Genomic DNA, 23,809 nt, shown 5'->3' on the forward strand with positions numbered 1-23,809 from the left:
TTTAGTACCAAATGAAAACCAAATATCATTCCCCCATTGACACTTCCAAAATGCAGTATCTGTTATGAGCGGAATTCTGATCGGAAAAGGGTCCAAATGATTAGGGTGAGGCACATTGGCTACTAGCAGCTTACTACACAACATACACTTAGTATTACTGTCTTAGTTACAGTCTCCCTGGCATATTACATAATTTATGCAACAGCATACAATACATTTTTGGACTCATCTTGTTGTGCTATGCTCACTTGAGCAGGAAGGTGACGCAGCAGTCCTTCAGGGGCAAATTTCATCACTAAACTTTATCAAAGTCTGGCATTCTCTGGCTTTATGGTGCTTTCAAGACTACTGGGAACTCTGAAAAAACAAGGTCGAATCATGATGACGTCAATGATCTTCAGGTCGGAGCTCTAGAAAGAGGCCCCTACTTCCAATTCGAGTTGGATGACCTTGAAAACCTATTTTCCCAGTTGGAGCTCATTTTTTTTTCAAGTTCCCAGTTGTTTTGAAGTCACTAAAATCAGATTTCCCAGTTCTGAGTTAGTTGTTTTGAGCGCGGCAGAAGTCATGCTGGATTGACAGCGTGGCCAATGTTTAATGTTTATCCTTTTAGCTCTTAAACCCATACTTGGGACACACCCACTCCACTGAATAGCAGGCTTGTGATTTCTTTGCAATGCTTGCAGTTAGCCACTGATTCCTTCCAAACCACTCATTGTTGAATTTGCGATTTCCAACTTGTTGTGTAATGTTTATGTTCAATGGCCGATGAACACTGATACGTTTGATCTACAATTTCTCTTCATTATTTATCTTCTTATGACAAGGATTGAAAAGGATTTGCAAGTAGATTGTCGACTTGATTCATGATGATGATGACTGGTAGCTAAGATTTAGAAAGTGTGATCAGTCCAATCAAAGCTACTGAAGATATTTACTATGGGTGCATAATTTAGGAAAAATATCACTTTTTGGATCGAGGCTATCTGGCTGCAGACAACAAGTGGTGTCATGGATTGCTCAGCCTTACCTACAGTATTTCATGTGATGTAATTGAACAGTCTCGTCTTCTTCTTCTTTAATGGGCTACAGATGCTGATGCTGCACATAGCCTACACACAATTTGTGCGCATCAATTATTTTGAAATGTAAAATTCTGTTATGCTTTTTCCTGCTTGTAAAAAGCAAAATGACATCACTTTCTCTGTGCACAGAAGCCTACATTAGGATGTTTTTCCATTCATTTTAGATATCGGATCAGTGATCAGGCCATTTATTGTGCGCTCATGTGTGACAGCGTATCACTTTCATCACTTTTGTTTTGGTGTTTCACATTACGATTTCTGTTTGACTGTATTAGCAAAGCCTCTGCGATCGAATTGTCCCTGCCCGCTGGGTTCAAGCGATAGGAGCTCCTAAAGCGGGATCCCCATTTGCCTTGGCTCCAGCCCAGATGATCTGAAGCTCTGAGGACCAGAAAGGAGAGGGGGCTTGGCTTCGGGAAGCTTGGACTTGATGCTATCATGTCCAGACAGCAGCATGTTCTCTCCCAATTTGGAAGTTGATACCACTGCGGAAGACACAGCGCCCAACACCACCAATGATGGAGATGATGCACCGGCCAGCATTGATGTACTGGAAGAGGTGAGAGTTAATGCAACATTTTCATTCAAATGCAGAAGGCTAAGCGTTTAAATGCAGATTACATGATAGGAATGACAGCATCATCCTGAAAGTGCATAATGGTGTTGCCTTTTTTATGAATTAAAATGTCATGATAGATAGCCTTCTACACGCAGTCTCGTAATAAAAGGCACACACTCAATATCTGTGGGCCTATACATGTAGCCCATATCATATATTGATTGTTGCTATTCATGTCATGTCTATTTCAGTCCTCTGCTCAGATGGAAGGAATTCTATACTGAGTGCAATTGGTAACCACAACATCCTTTATCTGTTCACTTGAGTCTAATAATCACTTAATTCACCAGCAAAATACTATTTCATTTAATAGTTTCTCTGTATGATGTCCATCCCTACCATCATATCTACATGAATGTAATTATGCATTCAAAAGTACTGTGTTATGTATAACACATTAAACAATGTAATTTCCCTAAGAAATACAAGTCATAGAAGACAGAGCCTAGTAATGACATGTATGCAAGGCTCAATACAGTAATTCTGAGAACTTGGATTTTGTACCCTTTAATGATGTGTACTCGGAATGCGAGAGCTTTACCTCCCATCTGTAATAACACTTATTCCATCTGGGGAATTGGTTGTGTGCAGCTTACCGTGAAATACAGCTTCTATGAGAGACCATAAAATTACAACAAGTTGTTTTTACCTCAAACCGACAGTATGTGCATGACCCAGAGGTCTTGACCTATGACGCTGTGTTGCCCTGTACCAGGATGCTCTAAAAAGGTCAATGCTATTTTGGATGTTTTGCTTGTGTTGTCGATGCCTGATTGCATGTCCCGTCTGAGTCAGCCCTTTCTGTCTGGTCTAATTAGTTTGGTTCATAACCTTCATGTGAAACACTTTACCAGTAACACATTATTTTCTGTTACTGTACCACAAACTGAATTTTGATCTGCCCAGAGTACCCCAGAAGTACTGTACCACCTCATGTGCATTTTACTAGTAGGCCCTATGGCCTCATGAGTCTTCTCAAGTACCCCTTGTGGATAAACGAAGTACCCCTAGGGGTCCTAGTACCCCTGGTTGGGAACCACTGTTATTGGAACCAAGTTGACTGATGATTGACTCATGAGTCATTGCTGACTGAGCTCTCCTTTGAGCACATATCAGTTAATGAGACATTTCTTGCATGAAGCAACACTAATTCTGAGAGCTGAAAAGTCCACAATGACACTTCCACTATGTTGTCAATGGATCTTCATGGGTGAATGGCTATAGACACCTGAAGGACCGTAATTAGCTGAATACAACAAGACAAAGTATAACTAAGTTAACCCTGCCTATTTGTAATGTTTTCTGGCCAGTTGCCTTAGGTCTGACTCATTGTCCTGGAACAAAATAGAGACACTTTGTGAGAATGCCTCTGCTGAAGAGGAGACATTTTGTTGGCAGTCAGAATTGCAAATTGTGAGCACTTTCGAAGACTGGTTGCTGCACTGAACTGTTCACTTGACACTCAGCAGATATAGGGCACACAGAATGTGTAATCCAATGACTTGTGTGTTTGATTCTGTTGTGGTCAAGTTTAGTATAGAAAGTCAAAGTTCATTTTAGCAGCCGTCTGAGGTCAGATTATTTAACGAGTCACTGGGGGATTGAGGATACACATGCCTTGTTGGACATGGTGCATGCTTTCTGTAACCCATGCAAAGATGCTTGAAACATTAGCAGAAACATAGGGGGACTGAAAATACAGTTGTGAGGGAGGATTTTGGGATGAATGTTAGTTGTACATTGAGCTAATGTGATTAGCAGCTGTTCCCATTGCAGCATAGCCTAATTAAATTACATTCACGTGACCTACATGCTATCGCTCCAACCTCATTTACTGCATTCTGAGTTTGGAAAAGCTCAGCACATTACAGCCCTGTCATGTTCATTTGCCCACAGCAAAATTGGATCAGTGCCATTTTTTTTTAGGCTCATTGGCGTGTGGACTCCCTTTTCATCATGTTTTACCAATCTCTTTCATGTGGTACTGTAGATCTATTATTCATGTGACACTGTTGCTTTCTGCCCCGTTAAAAACCTTTCAACCTGTATAGGTAAATATCAAATAGACTACATTGTAATCCAGCACGCCTTAAACACAGCCATATCATCGAACTGATTCATCAGACATAGTGTCACAGGAAAGAAGAAACGTAAATAAACTGTTGTACTTTTATTAGATTCTGTTCTTCAAACCATGTTCTCCTTTTAATCACACTGCTAAAAGTGATTTAAATGCAGCCTTTTGTCATACACCTATCTTTTCAAAGTTAGAGTATTGTATGTAAGCTTTTTTCTCACACTGTTTCTCTTTTTCACCTTCTCTTTTTCTGCATCAGCGGCCTGCGAAGCAGTCCTTGAGTGCCTGTATGTGTCCAGAGTCCCACTGTCGGTGCCTTCTGCTCTCCCTGCCGATGTACAGCTGCCTGGGCGCTGTGGCTTAGTGCCAGCTCACCCGAGTCACCAAGCTCAGCTTCGACTCATCCGTCACCACCCTGACTTCCATTTCCTCAATCAAGGAGGTTGGCATGGGAGGAGGCGCTATGATTTACCATGACAGCCCCTGCTCTAATGGCTATGTGTACATCCCTCTTGCCTTCCTGTTCATGCTCTATGTTGTCTACCTGGTAGAGTGTTGGCACTGCTGGGCTCACAGTGAGCTACATTGTAAGGCTGATGTGGATAGCGTGTATGAGTACCTATTGAGGATGCGACAAGCCCGTCCGTGTGTTTGGTGGAAGGCCATAAGATACCATTTTGTTCAGAGGACCAGACAGGTGACCCACTACCGGATCGGGGAAGCCTACACCACCACCCAGGTCTACCATGAGCGGGTCAACACACACGAGGGTGCGGGAGCGTTTGATTACAGTCGCTGTGGTATGTGGGACATCTCACAGGATCTACTTGGACTGGAGAGCCACCCGGCAACAAAACTTTGTTTCCACAAGTGCTTCGGTTTTGCTGGGGCTGGACCAGAAAATAATTACCTCAACCAACGTGCCAGGTTCTTCTCAGAGATTGACTACATGGAGGCTCGAGAAGGGTTGCAACTGTAAAGAGCTTTGATAGCCTACGTGGACCCTTACCGGTTGCCCTGGTATACTTCTCAGGTGTCGTTCTGGTTCACTGCTCTTCTCATGCTGTCCTGGCCCCTGAGGGTGCTTATAGAGTACCGTACAGCCTTTGTGCACTACCATGTTGAGAAGCTCTTTGGGTTGGAGGACAGCCACAACAGCCCCTCTAATAGAGGAGGTTTCCGTCAGGAGAGTTCTCCCTCGGGTAGATACAGTGGATAGCCCTGAGCTGGAGTGGCACATCCTCTCTGAGGAGAGTTCTCCCTCGGGTAGATACAGTGGATAGCACTGAGCTGGAGTGGCACATCCTCTCTGAGGAGAGTTCTCCCTCGGGTAGATACAGTGGATAGCCCTGAGCTGGAGTGGCACATCCTCTCTGAGGAGAGTTCTCCCTCGGGTAGATACAGTGGATAGCACTGAGCTGGAGTGGCACATCCTCTCCAACCGCCAGTTGATGCCCAGCTACTCAGAGGCCATGCTGATTAACCTGGCGTCTTCAGACTCTGGTACAACTGAAGATACCAGGTCCTCTAACTACTTCCTGCTGGACAGCCACCCAGCCCAGAGCTATGGCATGCTGCTGCAGGACTGTGAGCACTGCTGCCAGCTTCAGAGCGAGGTTGGACAGAGGCGGGCCACCACCAGCTCCAGCTGTTCCTCCGTCTTCTCCCGTCATGTCTTGTTCTATCCCTGGACAACTCATGCTTCTCACTGTGCCGCATGTACGGTTCTCTGCACACCGTGGGCCTGTGGAGGAGCCTCAAGCCAGCTGGCTCTCAATGAGAGCCCGCCCACTTACCGGGACGCACGCTTCTTCCCCGTCCTCATTGTGCACCGGCCCGAGTGCTGCTGTAGTGGTGACTCCACAGAGGTGCTACGCTACTTTGTCGGCCAGGGATCCACCTGCCTGGAAACCTCACTCTGAGAGGCCAAGAGACATTTGACTGATTCGGTTACAATATATTCCAAATAAGGAGGTTGTGAGTAGAGGTCGACCGATTAATCGGAATGGAGGATTAATTAGGGTCCATTTCAAGTTTTCATAACAATCGGAAATCGGTATTTTTGGACACCGATTGGGCCGATTTTATTTTAGATTTTTGTTACACCTTTATTTAACGAGGCAAGTCAGTTAACACATTCTTATTTTCAATGACGGCCTAGGAACAGTGGATTAACTGCCTTGTTCAGGGGCAGAACGACAGATTTTTACCTTGTCAGCTCGGGGATTCAATCTTGCTACCTTACTGTTAACTAACCCAACGCTCTAACCACCTGCCTTACATTGCACTCCACAAGGAGCCTGCCTGTTACGCGAATGCAGTAAGAAGGCCAAGGTAAGTTGCTAGCTAGCATTAAACTTATCTTATAAAAAAACAATCACTGAATCAATCATAATCATTAGTTGTCACGTCCTGACCTTAGTTCCTTTTTTAGGTCTTTATTTTGGTTTGGTCAGGGTGTGAGTTGGGGTGGGCATTCTATGTTTTTCAATTCTATTGTTTTGATCTTTGTTGTATTTCTATGTGTTTGGCCTGGTATGGTTCCCAATCAGAGGCAGCTGTCAATCGTTGTCTCTGATTGAGAACCATACATAGGTAGCCTGTTCCCACCGGTGTTTGTGGGTAGTTGTTTTGTGTGTCTTCACCTTACAGAACTGTTTTGTTCACGCTCTCTCTTTGTTGTTTTTTGGTTATTGCAGTGTTCAGTTTATTCTTAAAATTAACATGGACATTTATCACACTGCATTTGTCTGATCCTTCCTATTCCTCATCCGAGGAGGACAACGATCGCTACACTAGTTAACTACACATGGTTGATGATATTACTAATTTATCTAGCGTGTCCTGCATTGCATATAATCGATGCTGTGCGCATTCGCGAAAAAGGACTGTCGTTGCTCCAACGTGTACCTAACCATAAACATTTCTTAAAATCAATACACAAGTATATATTTTAAACCTGCATATTTAGTTAATATTGCCTGCTAACATGAATTTCTTTTAACTAGGGAAATTGTGTCACTTCTCTTGCAACAGAGTCGGGGTATATGCAACAGTTTGGGCCGCCTGGCTCGTTGCGAACTAATTTGCCAGAATTTTACGTAATTATGACATAACATTGAAGGTTGTGCAATGTAACAGGAATATTTAGACTTATGGATGCCACCCGTTAGATAAAATACGGAACGGTTTCGTATTTCACTGAAAGAGTAAACGTTTTGTTTTCGAAATTATAGTTTCCGGATTCGACCATATTAATGACCAAAGGCTCGTATTTCTGTGTGTTATAATTAAGTCTATGATTTGATAGAGCAGTCTGACTGAGCAATGGAAGGCAGCAGCAGGCTCGTACGCATTCATTCAAACAGTACTTTCGTGCGTTTTGCCAGCAGCTCTTCGCAATGCTTCAAGCATTGAACTGTTTATGACTTCAAGCCTATCAACTCCCGAGATTAGGCTGGTGTAACCGATGTGAAATGGCTAGCTAGTTAGCGGGGTGTGCGTTTAATAGCGTTTCAAACGTCACTCGCTCTTGGAGACTTGGAGTAGCTGTTCCCCTTGCACTGCAAGGGCCGCGGTTTTTGTGGAGCGATGGGTAACGATGCTTCGAGGGTGGCTGTTGTCGATGTGTTCCTGGTTTGAGCCCAGGTAGGGGCGAGGAGAGGGACGGCAGCTATACTGTTACACTAGCAATACCAAAGTGCCTATAAGAACATCCAATAGTCAAAGGTATATGAAATACAAATGGTATAGAGAAATATTCCTATAATAACTACAATCTAAAACTTCTTACCTGGGAATATTGAAGACTCATGTTAAAAGGAACCACCAGCTTTCATATGTTCTCATGTTCTGAGCAAGGATCTTAAACGTTAGCTTTTTTACATGGCACATATTGCACTTTTACTTTCTTCTCCAACACTTTGTTTTTGCATTATTTAAACCAAATTGAACATGTTTCATTATTTGAGGCTAAATTGATTTTAATGATGTATTATATTAAGTTAAAATAAGTGTTCATTCAGTATTGTTGTAATTGTCATTATTATAAATAAAAACAATTGCAGATTAATCTATCTGCTTTTTTTGGTCCTCCAATAATCGGTATCGGTGTTGAAAAATCATAATCGGTCGACCACTAGTTGTGAGCGTGCAAGAGCATACAAAGACACTGTTCTTTTGACAGCACTGAAAGTGTGTTACTCACTATAGGTGAAAGGTTCAACATGTTTTATAAGTTATATTGTCATTGGTAAGCATTGACTGTATTTCAAAGGTTCTTGTAAAACTGATGTCTAAGTCACTGACCGAGTTTTGGACTTTCTTCCAATCACAAAGAATTTTCCGTTCGGACCTCTGGATGTTGCATTGATTTTAGTGATACTTGAATTATGACACTTGAATCACCATTAATTGAATGATGTTTTGTCTCCCTGTGCATAGTCAGTAGATTTCAAATGTTTTGGTCTGCTGTGAAAATTCCAGATATTACATGTACCTTTTCAAATGTTAAAAAACAACACTATTGAAGTTACACTGTGTGCTCCGTCTCCGGCCTCTAGGTCACCAGGCTGCTCCGTATGGCTCACACCTGTCACCATCGTTACGTGCACCTGCGCATCATCAGGCTCACCTGGACTCCATCACCTCCCTGATTACCTTCCCTATATATGTCACTCCCTTTGGGTCCTTCCCAGGCATTATTGTTTCTGTTCCAGTATTAAGTCTGTGCGTTGTTCATGGTTCTTGATGTGTTTATTTATTTAAACACTCACTCCCTGAACTTGCTTCCCGACTCTCAGCGCACATCGTTACAGAATAACGCCTCACCTAAGGGAAGCATCAGGGAGTTTCTTTTTTGTGTCAGGTGGAATGACGTTGGGTCCGGGAGCCACTACAGGCTCTCGTGCCTCAGCCGCATCACCAGGCTCCCCTGCCTCAGCCGGAGACAGGTTCCCGCGCATCAGCAGGGGTGACCGGTCCCCTCCTTATCTCCGGGATCGTCCCTTGGGTTGGCGTCCTGCGGCTGGATCTGAATGCGCCGGGAAGGGGGTACCATCAGGTATGCTCTCTCCGGCGCTCTAGGTCGCCATGCTCCTGCGTCTCAGCCGGATTGGCAGGTTTCCTGCGCCTCTGCAAAGGTGACTGGTTCGCTCCTGATCGGCTGGAGCCACGTGTCAGTGAGGGGGTACTGTCACGTGTGCTCCCTCTCTGGCCTCTAGGTCACCAGGCTGCTCATTATGGCGCACACCTGTCACCATCGTTATGCGCACCTGCGCGTCATCAGACTAATGGTTTTGACTTGAGGTTATTATTTATAGGGGTGCCAGGTAGGTTGTGCCTACCAGAGAAAACATTGGTTTCTCCTTTTGGTTTGGGAGGGAATGAGTCCCATCTGGTCCGTCAAGTCTACACCAATACAAAGGACTTATTTAAAGTCAGGATGGAAATAAACTTTTCATAAACCCTTAAAACATTGGAAAGAACTTCAAAAACAACTATATTCTTTTGCGTGGGTTGTATTAGCAACATCAATGATTACACACACATATAATATCACAATGAGTTCTGGTTCCTCCAGAGATGTCCTGTACCTCTGGCCTAAAAAGAGTCCAGCCCGGTAAAGGAGTTCAGGGAACTCAAGTGACTTTTGTCACGCAATGTTTGTACATTAATTCAGTGTAGCGTAAACCCAGTATTAATCATACAATCAACATAATTATTTTACCACAGAACTTTAAAGCATATCAACTCTTACTAAGTCCTCAACTACAACTAACTACATAAACCATCACAGTATGCATCACATCAAAACAAATGAAATACCGTATACAAAAAGGTTGTAGTCTGTCGGTCAGTCAGACAATCCAATCCCTCACGAAGAACGGAGACGCAAAGAGTGAGTCCGATCCTGGGTAAACTCTATTAGCTACAAAACAAATGGAATAGAGAAGCATCGGGAACTGAGCGTTGAACACATCCTCATTCAGGTCTCCATCAAAACCCCACTTTTGCGCAGCTGATGCTGGCTATTTAATTGGGTATTAAAGGGAAAGCGCCCTATTGGAAGGAGAAGCACTGAGAGGGTTCAGAAAAATTCAGGGCCGTCATAACATCACCTCCCTGATTCCCCTCCCTATAAATGACACTCCTTTTGGTTCCTTCCCCAGGCGTTATTGTTTCTGTTGCAGTGTTAAGTCTGCATTGTTCGTGTTTCTTGTTTTGCGTTTATTTATTAACTCTTGAAATGAGCAATCCCGTATCCGGGATCGTAATTACAGCCTCAAGCTCATTACCATAACGCAACGTTAACTATTCATGAAAATCGCAAATGAAATGAAATAAATATATTGGCTCTCAAGCAAGCTTAGTTAACAACACTGTCATCTCAGATTTTCAAAATATGCTTTTCAAGAGTATTGATAGCTAGCATAGCATTAAGCCTAGCATTCAGCAGGCAACATTTTCACAAAAACAAGAAAAGCATTCAAATAAAATAATTTACCTTTGAAGAACTTCGGATGTTTTCAATGAGGAGACTCTCAGTTAGATGGCAAATGTTCAGTTTTTCCAAAAAGATTTTGTGTAGGAGAAATCGCTCCGTTTTGTTCATCACGTTTGGTTAAGAAAAAAACCAGAAAATTCTGTCATCAAAACGCCGAACTTTTTTCCAAATTAACTCCATAATATCGACAGAAACATGGCAAACGTTGTTTAGAATCAATCCTCAAGGTGTTTTTCACATATCTATTCAATGATATATCATTCGTGGAAGTTTGGTTTCTCCTCTGAATCACATGGAAAAATACATGCAGCTGGAGATTACGCACCAATTTTGACGTAGGACACCAGGCGGACACCTGGTAAATGTAGTCTCTTATGGTCAATCTTCCAATGATATGCCTACAAATACGTCACAATGCTGCAGACACCTTGGGGAAACGACAGAAAGTGTAGGCTCGTTCCTGGCGCATTCACAGCCATATAAGGAGACATTGGAACACAGCGCCTCCAAAATCTGGGGCATTTCCTGTTTGAAGTTTCATCTTGGTTTCGCCTGTAGCATCAGTTCTGTGGCACTCACAGATAATATCTTTGCAGTTTTGGAAACGTCAGCGTGTTTTCTTTCCAAAGCTGTCAATTATATGCATAGTCGAGCATCTTTTCGTGACAAAATATCTTGTTTAAAACGGGAACGTTTTTCATCCAAAAATGAAATACTGCCCCCAGAGTTTCAAGAGGACTCCCTGAACTTGCGACTCTCAGCGCACTCGTTACAGAATAACAGAATAACACCTCACCTTTGGGAAGCATCAGCACGTGTTTTTTTGTGTTTCTTTTGTGTGTGTCAGAGTAAATACGTGGGGTCCGGGGACTGCTACGGGCTCTGATGCCTCAACCAGATCGCCAGGCTTCCCTGCCTCAGCCGGCTTGTCAGGTTCCCCTGTCTCAGCCGGTTCGTCAGGCTTTCATGCCTTAGCCGGCTCGCCAGGTTCCCCTGTCTCAGCCGGCTCGCCAGGGTCCCCTGCCTCAGCCGGCTCGCCAGGGTCCCCTGCCTCAGCCGGCTCGCCAGGGTCCCCTGCCTCAGCCGGCTCGTCAGGCTTTCATGCCTCCGCCGGATCACCAGGCTTCCCTGCTTCCACCGGCTCGTCAGGTTCTCATGCCTCAGCCGGATCGCCAGGCTCCCCTGCCTCAACTGATCTGTCAGGTTCCCGCGCCCCAGCTGACTCGACAGGTGCCCGTGCCTCAGCTGGCGTGACAAGTTCTTTCGCATCAGCAGGGGTGACTGGTCCGCTCCTGTTCCCCGGGTTCGTCCCCTTTGACGGTGTCCTGCGGCTGCAGCGGCGCATCCGGGAGGGGGTACTGTCACGTATACTCCCTCTCCAGCCTCTAGGTCATCCGGCTGCTGATTATCCCGCACAGCTGTCACCATCGACTCGCGCACCTGCGCCTGATAACACTCACCTGGACTCCATCACCTCCTTGATTTTCTTTCCTATATCTGTCACTCCACTTAGTTCTTTCCTCAGGTGTTATTGACTGCATTGCTTGTTTCATGTTTCATGTTTATTTTATTTTATTTATTAAAACACTCACTCCCTGAACTTGCTTCCCAACTCTCAGCACACTCGTTACACCTATTTATGTGAGAGTTTGAATAATACTACTAATTAATAATAAAAATCAATTATTAATAATATGAATAATTTGTTACAACAAATGCAAGCCATGTTCAAAAGCTAACATGAGCCTACATACCTATCTTCTCACTTGTGCACTTGAGATACTTACAACAATTCTCAAAGTTCGTTTCAAAAGATGAATTGTAGTCTATTTGTGAGTCCAAAGCAGTCCTTAAATTATTGACACAGATTATTTTAATAGAAATCATGATGAGATAATATTGCTTTATAAATTACCATTATATTGCAAAATAACTTTATTGGATTAAATATGGAGTTTGAACAAAGTTATTGTCAACATTTTAAAAGCATACAGAGAGCGATAAAGAAATTGTGCCGTTTTAATTTAATTGAACTAGGTTAGTATCTTGAGTGCCGTTTTAAATGGCAGTGACTGTTAATATTAAGGCATCTAACAAAATCATCTGTGTTTTGTGTAAGCATAAAATATCTGTTGGTTGTTGATACATTGTTGCTACAATCAAAGACAGCAACAAAGCTATCCCTGGCAAACTCTCAACTGATTTGTTGCCATGACAACTAATGGTCAACAGCTGATACATGTTAGCAGCATTGAAGGTGGTGGTTCTTCCTGGATTATGTCTAGGTAGGTTGAAGATAACATTATATATAATATATTTTAGACCTATTATTCTGTTTACTACAACAGGTATACGGACAGACAAAATATGCAGGTAAGTGTTTAGGCTTTTTATGGTTTGAAATGTTATGGTTTGAAACATGCATCTTATACTTCTAATTTAAGTGGGCTGATTAGCAGGCTCAAGATACAATATTCTAGCGATTTACATTATTCCTTATAAAGAGATTTTATGCATCCGTTTATGGTATTTTATTCACTCAGCAACATATGAACCTAGCAATGTGAGGCTTTTTGAATTTCACACAATTTATGTTAACAAAATGTATGAATGGTTTGTTCCCCAAGAGGATACATTAAGCAACATGGATTTGGTAAAACGCACCAAATCAAAGGTGGGCTGTCTACAAAATCTGAAAGGCCAGAAGCTCTACAGACAACTCCTCAACAATGCCACCTGCGGTCTCACCTTCTCCAAAGATGTTATATGGGAGATGGGGTCAGACAGTATACCTTACAGTCAAGCTGACTTCCACTGGCTTTTCAGTGCCTCTGGACCTCTGGCACCAAGTCCCAAGCCGAAGATCACAGGGATAAAATCAATGAAAGTTATCCCCCTTCATCATTCACCTCAGGATCCTGCCAAGAACAGAGGCTTCAGAGACCCTCCCTCTATGCTCCCTGAATTACAAATATCCCATCTTGCGCCATTGACTGCCAAAGACTCCTTTACACTCCCTAGTCACCAAGGGGGACTCTTGGATTCCTTTAAAAGGACAGGACTACGAGGAGTTTCTAATGTTTACAATTGTCTCGAGGAAGCATCTACAGGAGGCAGGGAGGACCGTTTAAAGAGCTGCCACTGGGATGAGTTTGTGCTAAAGAAGCTGACCAAAACCACAGCCCAGTGGATAGTGAGTCAACAGATTCCAAGCCAGTGCCAGAATAAGACTCGACTGCAGTCACTGCTGAGGAGTCAGTATGGTTCAGCCAGCGCCACAGATCTAGTCAATGAGGAGCCCATGTGTGAGGAGGATTTCTGCAGTTACCAAGATCTCCACAAGCAGACTGAGAAGCAGCAGGCTCTTCAGAGCAGCAAGGCTGAGACACCTCTTCCAGTATACTACAGGCAAGGAGACAAAACCTACCGTAATATTTAATGTTGAATTATTGAGTCCACAGTCAGTTTTACGCCTCAAACAAATAGTGTCTAATGCACTAAAGTCTATGTTTTATGTGAGTTTCTATAATGTGTAGATCATCAGAATTTGTATTCACAGTTTTATATCACTGATCTCTATTTTCACTTGACATACCTGCTGCAGGGTGCAGGGCTACTCTCTTCCCCCTGCATGTTCTGATGAGCCTGGGGGTATGAACCAGACTGCCAACAATGTAGCAGTCAAGCACATTGAAACCCCTCAACCTCCTCGTCTTCAGGATAGCCTCAACCCCCGTGCTGGAAGCCATGTCTTGCACACAGAGAATAACTTTGAACAGGAGATATTTTCTGGTACAACTTCTCAATACACATGCAACTGAAATAGTATTTTCTATATTGGTTATTGATCTACATCACATTTCCTTGACTTTGCATGTTGCAGGAATAGCCAAACAGGTACATCAGCGAGATCCACGGAACCACGATCGCATCATCATGGACAACAATTCAGAGTACCAAAAGAACCTTCAAGACTTTTTCCCCTGTGGTCCAGATAAGTGGACAAAGGCTTCAGCAGAAACCATGCACAATGAGACACAAGGTTGGGGCATTAACCAAATAAATGCAACCCCTGTTAAAGTACGATTTTACTCATTAAAATTCCATTGGGTAGGAATGCGACGGGTGGAGAAAGGTACTCGGCGGTGGCTGGACCTGCCTACCACTGCTGACTATGCCACAGAGTTGGGTCTGAGACCTCCTGACTACAGCGGGAAGGACACAGAGGTGCCCAGACAGCAACCCCACTACAACCCTATGGCCGAGCTCTCCTCCTTACGTTACGCAGTGGAGGGATGGAGGAGTGCCTGGAAGATCAGTAGGTCTTGTCATTCAATATTGATGTTCTCTAAGCATTTGTCAATATCACTGTGCTGTTAAGCCTAATTTATTTCACATCGTCACACTACAGCATGCCCAGATATACTCCAAAGTTACTGTATATTGTTACTTCATTAAAACTACTTCAGTTCGTCTTTAACCTGAGGAGGCTGTTCCTTCCTGTTCTAGAGATCACTTGGCAGAGTGTGACTATTGAAGGGTTGAAGAGGGCCCTTAAAGACCTGCACTACCACGTTCGCCTGTCAGCCATAGCCACTTGTGCATCAGGGGCAGTGAACAGACCGAGGGAAAAGCAACATCCCACAGATGCAGGTGACATGTAATAGATTGCGTCATCTCTCAACTCATCTTTTTTCATTTGTTTTGGTAATTGTTTGTGAGTACAGTTGAAGTCGGAAGTTTACATACACCGTCGCCAAATACATTTAAACTCAGTTTTTCACAATTCCTGACATTTAATCCTAGTAAAAATCCACTGTTTTAGGCCAGTTAGGATCACCACTTTCTTTTAAGAATGTGAAATGTCAGAATAATAGTAGAGAGAATTATTTCTTTCAGCTTTTATTTCTTTCATCATATTGCCAGTGGGTCAGAAGTTTACATACACTCAGTGAGTATTTGGTAGCATTGCCTTTAAATTGTTTAACTTTTGTTCAAACGTTTCAGGTAGCCTTCCACAAGCTTCCACAATAAATTGGGTGAATTTTGGCCCATTCCTCCTGACAGAGCTGGTGTAACTGAGTCAGGTTTGCAGGCCTCCTTGCTCACACACACTTTTTCAGTTCTGCCCACAAATTGTCTATGGGTTTGAGGTTAGGGCTTTGTGATGGCCACTCCAATACCTTGACTTTGTTGTCCTTAAGCCATTTTGCCACAACTTTGGAAGTATGCTTGGGGGTCATTGTCCATTTGGAAAAACCATTTGCGACCAAGCTTTTAACTTCCTGACTGATGTCTTGCGATGTTGCTTCGATATAGCTACATCATTTTCCTCCTCATGTTGCCATCTATTTTGTGAAGTGCACCAGTCCCTCCTGCAGAAAAGCGCCCCCACAACCTGATGATGCCATCCCCGTGCTTCACGGTTGGGATGGTGTTCTTCATCTTGCAAGCCTCCCCCTTTTTCCTCCAAACATAACAGTGGTCATTATGGCCAAACAGTTTTTTCCAAAAAAGTATGATCTTTGTCCCCATGTGCCGTTGCAAACCGTAGTCTGGCTTTTTTATGGCGGTTTTGGAGCAGTGGCTTCTTCCTTGCTGAGCGGCCTTTCAGGTAGATATAGGACTCGTTTTACTGTGGATATAGATACTTTTGTACCCGTTTCCTCCAGCATCTTCACAAGGTCCTTTGCTGTTGTTCTGGGATTGATTTGCACTTTTCGCACCAAAGTACGTTCATCTCTAGGAGACAGAATGCATCTCCTTCCTGAGCGGTATGACGGCTGCGTGGTCACATGGTGTTTATACTTGCGTACTATTGTTTGTACAGATGAACGTGGTACCTTCAGGCTTTTGGAAATTGCTCCCAAGGATGAACCACACTTGTGGAGGTCTACATTTTTTTTTTCTGAGGTCTTGGCTGATTTCTTTTGATTTTCCCATGATGTCAAGCAAAGAGGCACTGGGTTTGAAGGTAGGCCTTGAAATACATCCACAGGTACACCTCCAATGGACTCAAATTATGTCAATTAGCCTACCAGAAGCTTCTAAAGCCATGACATCATTTTCTGGAATTTTCCAAGCTGTTTAAAGGCACAGTCAACTTAGTGTATGTAAACTTCTGACCCACTGGAATTGTGATACAGTGAAGTAATCTGTCTGTAAACAATTGTTGGAAAAAATACTTGTGTCATGCACAAAGTAGATGTCCTAACCGACTTGCCAAAACTATAGTTTGTTAATTAACAAGAAATTTGTGGAGTGGTTGAAAAACGAGTTTTAATGACCTAAGTGTATGTAAACTTCTGACTTCAACTTTATGTACACATATAGTGGACAAGGACAAAACATACATAGCACTTGTTTTTGGGAAACTCCCCCCAGGTCAGTATGGCCGTGTGTGGGACATCCAGCCAGTTCCTCAGGAGCTCCAGCCTCTTCTTCTCCTAGCTCTGGACGACCCTGTGAAGAGAGTTCAGATGGCAGCAGCAGTGTGCCTGTATGCCATGGGGACGCCAGACTCCCGAGCCCGCGTAATCCTCTGCAATGCACTATATCAAGGTTAGGTCAGGTTGTACTGATTTTGGAGTACATTGTAACGACATATACCTTAGGGAAAAACATGAGGTGCAACTATGTTCTAACACCAAGACCCATACTGTCTGTGTGAATCTGAATGGAATATAAACTGTAAATGTAACACCAATACTTTAAATAGATAACTTAGGTATGGGTTTATTATTCAAGATGAATTGCATTTCACTGACATCAAATGAAGAGTATAGTGTTTTGTGTCAGACTCTGCAAGTGTAGGTGCAGACAGCTGGGTGGCAGCACAGTGCCTGGCCGTGGAGGGGGATTACAGTCGGCCAGTCATTCAGAGACTTCTCTCCCAGCACTTCGTCAGTGAGGTTCACACAGATCATAAACAGTCAGCCGCTCTACTTGCCAGCATCAGTAGCAAGACAGTGCGTAACTCAAATTTGTTCCCCTTAAATTGCTTCAACTAAATGATATACCCAGTCATTGGGGCAAGCACTATTAGCCTGTGTTCTTCTGTTTAATCACAAATCCATGATATCTGAAATGTCATTTTTCTGGGCTTAACTATTTTTTTTTAGACTCTAGTTCGCTCTCTGCTGGCTGAGGAGTTGAATTGTGCCAACTGGAGGACCAGACTCTTGGCTTGCAACACTATCTCCCAATTGAAAGGACCAATTAATAAGGTGTCTCTTGCAATCTCATAGATTTCTTGAGTCCCTAATTCTGTGATTTATTTTGTGTCTCAAATCAAACCTAAATTATGATATTGATATGTGATTATGAACTCATTAGAAATTATATTTTGTAGGACCTTGCAAACAAGTTGATCTACCTGATGTGGAATGACTGGAGTGGTAACGTGAAGCAGGCTGCAGCCCAGGCCCTGGGGAAACTAGGAATGGGAAGAGATGTGCACAACGAGCTGAGGTACCAGACTGGCATTTGGTGATCACCAATGAGCTGATTAGAGAGCATCTCACTCTTTTCCTAAAACCTCACCCATTGGCTGTTTCAGAATGAAGCTTGAGGAAGGTCCCGCCTCCTGGAGGGTGGAGGCTCTCATCCTCATAGCTCATCTACAGATCATGACCGCCAAGCTGCTGCCACCCTTTCTGAAATGTTTCAATGACAACTTTGTGGCCGTGAGGAAACAGGCCTGTCTGACTGCTGCAGCTCTAATTATGAAGTACAGCATGGTGAGAAAGGATTGAGGAGAGGCAGCAGTTTGCATACAATGTTTGTCTCGACTTCGTCTCGTGCCTAATACTCATGCCAATATATCCTATAAACCACGTCTTCTTTGGCAATATCACTTCAATATAGATAGACTATGGACTTCTGGTGAAAAAATTCCTTGTCTTTACTTTTTGGTTTTAGGTCTTGAATCAGCTGATTCAGCTAACACAGAATGACCCAGCATGGGAGGTTAAAGTTGTTGCAATCAGTGGTAAGCAGCATGGTGATGGCCACTGGCCAACAGAGTGGATATTGTAATGACAGTGTGAAACTGCAACTGCACTAGATATGCAACTTTCTGTGATAGTGTATATAAATATACAGTATAAATTTAGTGTCAGAAAGCAGATGTGTGAACGTGACGAGGCACTGCAATTGTTTGTTAGCTTTAGGGAAGATAGGTTGCCTCACGCCGAGCCTCCAGGACCACCTCCTCTGGGCTTTACATCATGAGGAGAAACCCCAGGTACGCATCGCCGCCTGCCAGGCCCTAAAGATCCTTAAAGTGAAGGGACCAGAGCTGCAGAACCTCCTACAGGAGCGGTTTGTTCTGGAACCCCACCCCCAGGTCCATAGGTGAGTCAGAGTTCAGATCAAAATCCATCCCACTGGGCACAGATGTCAATTCATTGTCTGTTCCACGTTGGTGCCACATCACAAAGTTGATTTAATCAGTGTGTGCCCAGTGGGATATAATGTCATGCCACATCTGTGTTAGCTTTACAGGTATGAGTGTTTATCTATGTCCATAACATTAAAAACAAACAAGTTTTTTGTCTACAAGGCATATACAGGGGCTCCTCAAAAACTATGGCTACAGTATTGATGGAGACAGGGGCATGGTCCACAAAATCAAAGATCAGGTAAATGTGTTTCAAGGTTAGCCATGGAAAGTATAAGTATAATGTGTTTTTGTTGCAAACTGAGGGCCATCAGTTCCGTCCTCCTGGTTTTCAGGTTCAGAGGCTATGCACCAAGAGCATCATCACAGACAAAGTGCTGTTGATGGAGAAGCTGGAGAACATGTACCAGCAACAGAGGAAGTATCTGGTAAATGAGAGCCGGCCGGACACTACACCAATATCACAGCTGCTGCAGGAACGCTACAACAGTGAGTGACAGACTACTATGGTGTGTTAAGCTGAGTTACATATTTAATGTAAATCTTGATGTGCAGTGAATTAGAGCCTTCTTATTTCCCGCAGTTACAGTATATGCAGTTTTCTGACTGTGATTAATATCATTTTTGAAGAAGGTAACATGAAACCATTGTGGGCATTGTCTTTTTCTAGGAATTAAACATTGCCCTTCCACAGTAAGGCCGACTCACTCCTCAGATTCCTGTGACTCAGGTATTCCCTTTCCTGAGTTCCTAGTCTTGTTGCAGAACTAGAGAACAAACCAGTTTGAAATGTACACTTTATTTTAAGCTAAATTGATTTATTATATAAAACGAACAGCTACTATTAATAGAAGCAATTACTTACAAAACAAATATGTATTTTACAAATGACATGAATAAATCATAACCAGGATAAAAACAAACCGTTAAGGTGGATGTTGTAAATTAACAGAACTCCCCCTTTCTCTGTAGTCCTCCTCTAAATGCACACTTGGATCAAGCCCTGTCAACAAATCCTCTTCATCTGCTTATCAAGATCATCAACACTCCATCGTGTGACAGTGGAGAAACTTCAGCACTCCAAGAAAATGAAGATAATATTTAATAACCATGGCCGCATAAAATAAATACAGTATTTGTTGACTAATGTTTGCTTTAGTAGTATTGGGGGATTATGTAGTTGTACGGGATTGTGAAGGGGTTGATTTACTGTCAGGTAGTGATGTTATTGATGGAGCTGTGCTGCTAGCTCCTCCACTGCAGAACCTGTTTGCAGTTGTTCCACCGGTCACCTAGGACAGGAGCTGAGCTATACCATTGTTCTGAAAGAGAGAACAACATATATGTGGGAAATACTGTAGGTCAGATTATGACTCTGATATGCATATTGCACATTACAGTGCCACACACATAGTTGTGATGAGCTTGTGTATGTAGATTCTGGAGGATATACAGTGATCCTTAGTAGAATGGACACCACAAAGACTACGACACAATGTACAGTGCAATATGCTTGTTCTATTCGCATCTGATGGGTATTCCACAGATTAAGGGCCACAATAATAGAAACAACAACTGTGTGTAAACTCTAGATTTAAATACAGTATATAGCCCATCGATTATTGTGCATATACAGGATGTTCAGGACAGGATTCCAAAAATCCGCGACCCCGACCCGGAAGTGCTTAGTTATTCTTGCTGGCGTCACAGTGGTCTGGCTACCAGCCCCTGGTTAGCTAGATAACTAACTAGATAGTCTTGGGATGGCTGCAGAAAGAATCATATCCGCGGTTTCAGACTACCCAGAATTATATAACTCAACTTTGACTTCATATAGAGACCCGATAAAAAAATCGGATGCATGGAAGGCTGTGGGTAAACAACTGGGACTGAAAGGTATGGTCTGATTAACTAGCTAAGAACATTAGCATACATGTTGGCTAGCTAGCTAAGTTAACGTGAGTAATGAGTAACAATGTTAACGTTACTAGCTAAACTTGTTCTTCGCTAACGTTAGTTATTACGTTTGACATATCTGACTATTGTGTAGACTAGCTTGCTATATTTTCTAGCGAACTACATTGTTCACACTGGGTTTAACTTCCAGGGCTATGCTAGCTAGCTACTGTTTGCCTGGTTAGTTTAATTGTTTGCGACCCTTAACTGTTCATCGCTCTTTGTCTTGTTAATTGCATTGGAATAGTTGGCTACGTTGTTGATTGATTAGTAATGCTGATTGCCGTGGTCAATATACGGTGTAAAGTTAGTTAACCACAGGGGGCAGTGTGTCACGGTTTGTTTACTAGTTAACGTTAGCTAGCTAACTCATTAACTTTCTACCCGAGGTGAACCAGTTGAGTGGGCACTCGTGATTTGCACCACAAGTGTAATGCCAACAAAAATGTTGGCTGCTACACCAGTAGTTTAACGATGATTCGGTCAGTGTTAGTATAAGAATATAATCCAATGATTTAACTATGTCAACATTGGTGTAAGACTCATAGCTAGAGTTTGATAAATTTGATAAATTTGATTTGAAATTTGATTTGATTTAGAGCAGTGCAAGCCATTTTATCCAGTGACAACATAATTCTACACTATAGAGATGGGGGCTTTTACGCATCCCAGCTGTTTATGAATTTGCGTGGTTAGTCCTACACCATCCCTATCCCTCATCTTTAGCCCATATCCAAGCTAGGCCTAAGTGGAAGGTTGCAGTTGGGCAGAACAAAATACTATGTTTCAACTAACCAAATACTTAGAGGTGGTGGTGAACAAATTGGAAGACTACGTTTGTGGGAACACATGGCTCATCCAAATGACCATGCATAAAGCACTGGTATAGCCATAAGGGAAAGTTTTAAGAACAGAACAGAGACTACTGTCAACTTGGATATCCTCTTTTTATGTTCCAGAGGAAGATGCCCGAAAGAAATGGAGAAACCTGAGGGATGTGTTCACAAGGAAAGTGAAAGCAGATCGGATCCGTGGTGCCACAGGGAAGGCGCTAAAAAAATGGAGATATAGTGAGTTAATGGCATTTCTGATCCCATACATACAGCGAGGTAGAGGAACTGGCGGCAGCAATAGCACAGAGGAGTTTGATGATGGAAAAGATGACACAACTAGCACCTCTGACGTCCTGATTGATCTAGATGGAAGTGTGGTTGATACCAAGATGTCACCACCTTTGGACAACAACTTACATGAGATGACATGGAAAGATTCCTGGCAAACAGCTGGACAAGGAGACAATGAGGATGAGATGTTTTTCATGAGCCTACTCCCTCACCTCAAGCGGTTACCTTACAGGAAAAAGTGTGCAATTAAGCTGAAATTTCACCAACTTCTCCACGATGCTGAATTTGAGGACACCGACTAGCCTAACTGTACAGTAAATATATTTTGTATCAACGAGTTGGGACTTTCTTAGGACAGAACATTTTGTTGGAAATACATTTGATCAATTTCCATTTAGTTACCTTGAGAAAGTGTCCAATAGTGCTTCTTTGGAACCCCTCCCTCCACACACACAAACCTTCCAAGTTTGAGCCCACTGCTGATGTTTCAGTGTGGTAGTGATAGACAGGAGGGGGCTGTAGTACTTAACCGGACTAAGCTAGAAACATAATTTTTTTTATTTAAAATGTTTTCTTTCTCCTAATATGTGGAAAGGGCTGCTTTTAGCCAATACCCTTTATACATGTATTATATGGTTTGTTACTTAGAATTTTATTTGTAAAAAAATATTGTAACAATGTTGGTCTGTTTAGTGTCACCTCTGGTCACATTCATACAGGCATAGCCAAGAGATGATGTTTGGGGGTGGGGGCTAAGACAGGATGAGTAAAGGCCCAGTTCACTACTTTTATTTTTTTAGGGGGTGCTTCAGCACCACTACTTCCCGTGGCTATGCATACAGGTATGCATTTTGTTTGCTCCTCCTCCTCTTGAGTAAATGTTCTCCATGCTAGTGCAATAGTTGCTCTTTTGACTATTTATATTTTGTCTTTACTTTTTGAAGTTGGCTATTTCATTCATGCATTTTAGAATGTTATTGAGCTTAATAAAAGTTGTGGTTAAATGCTGCCCCATTTCACTAAGGTGTTGATTCTGTATGTCAAGCAAGTTGTGTATGCACATTTCTTAACTTAAATGTCTGTCTGTCAAATAAAAAAATCATTGAAAAGTTAAACCATAAATTTCCACTGCAGATGTGAAGTTTGGTAAGATAATGACTGTGTTGTCATGTGTTTTTGTAACATTTTCAGTGGACATTAAGTAGTCCCTGTGCATAGAGTTGTGGTTTGACTTTGCATCACATGCATTATAAAGTGAAACATCGGAGTGTCCGCATCAATGTGGAATTGCCCAAGGCAGTGTTTTGATGGCTTTCAGCCACCACGTAACTTCAGCTCTTGGAGTATTTTAATCTTTGTAGTCATTAAGCATTTGACTAACTTTTAATTACCTGCAAATGAATAAGCAGTAATGGTTTTGATCCACTGCCACAGCAGAGCATGTCATGTTCCACGTAGCCTTTTGCAAATCAAAACTTGGTGCACATGAGTTGTTTAAAGGATAATTATGCTGGCTCCAGTTCTACTTAAATGTCATCAAAACACTCTTAGTTCCAATTTCAATACTGTGAAATCCCACCAACATTTTAGTGTGGACCCAATTACTTTTCCATTGAGGCTAACTGGTTAGTGCCTGTGTTAAAAAAAAAAATGTTTGACACAAGCAATGTCAAACAAAGGGATGTGCCTCTTCCCTGCTGTGCTAATTTAAACTAATGTTTGGTTTCAAAGAATGGCACTTGTTCCACTTGCCTGATCCAAAAGATATGAATGTTTTCCTTCTGTCACTTCATTTTTCTACACATCTCACCGTCCCTCTGTTCTCTATCGTTCCATTTGTGTTTTGCACACCACACAATATACAGTCTGGCAGCAGGTAGCCTAGTGGTTAAGTATTGTGTCAGTAAACAAACGTTTGCTGGTTCAAATCCCTGAGCTATGTGAAAAATCATTTGATGTGCCCTTGAGCAAAGCACTTAACTCACTCTGGATAAGAGCATCTGCTAAATGTAAAATCTTCTATTCTCTTTCAATTCAGTTTG

General features: G+C 42.6%; 1 protein-coding gene and 1 pseudogene across 5 annotated transcripts; both read left to right on the top strand.

The window, feature by feature from the left end:
• The first annotated feature begins 527 nt into the window (after positions 1-527).
• On the top strand, positions 528-5,830 carry LOC109894738 (transmembrane protein 151B-like; annotated as a pseudogene).
• Positions 5,831-11,975: 6,145 nt separating this feature from the next.
• heatr4 (HEAT repeat containing 4) lies at positions 11,976-22,786 on the top strand. 5 transcript variants are annotated; one of them, XM_031829113.1, is made up of 18 exons: positions 11,977-12,571; positions 12,914-13,694; positions 13,891-14,078; positions 14,170-14,328; positions 14,401-14,604; positions 14,796-14,939; positions 16,671-16,847; positions 17,085-17,254; positions 17,408-17,512; positions 17,638-17,756; positions 17,845-18,025; positions 18,207-18,276; positions 18,452-18,641; positions 18,850-18,928; positions 19,023-19,196; positions 19,358-19,417; positions 19,660-20,583; positions 21,603-22,786. In XM_031829113.1, exons 1-15 carry the CDS (start codon positions 12,526-12,528, stop codon positions 19,182-19,184), a joined length of 2,775 nt encoding a protein of 924 aa, XP_031684973.1. In that variant the 5' UTR covers positions 11,977-12,525; the 3' UTR covers positions 19,185-19,196; positions 19,358-19,417; positions 19,660-20,583; positions 21,603-22,786. The 5 variants fall into 5 exon arrangements, with proteins under 5 accessions (XP_031684969.1, XP_031684973.1, XP_031684970.1 ...); XM_031829111.1 differs by having other exon boundaries at positions 11,978-12,571; positions 19,023-19,176; XM_031829112.1 differs by having other exon boundaries at positions 11,979-12,659; positions 19,023-19,176.
• The last annotated feature ends 1,023 nt before the right edge of the window (positions 22,787-23,809 follow it).

This window comes from Oncorhynchus kisutch, linkage group LG7 (genome assembly GCF_002021735.2).
Source record: "Oncorhynchus kisutch isolate 150728-3 linkage group LG7, Okis_V2, whole genome shotgun sequence".
In the NCBI taxonomy this organism is placed as follows: Eukaryota; Metazoa; Chordata; class Actinopteri; order Salmoniformes; family Salmonidae; genus Oncorhynchus; species Oncorhynchus kisutch.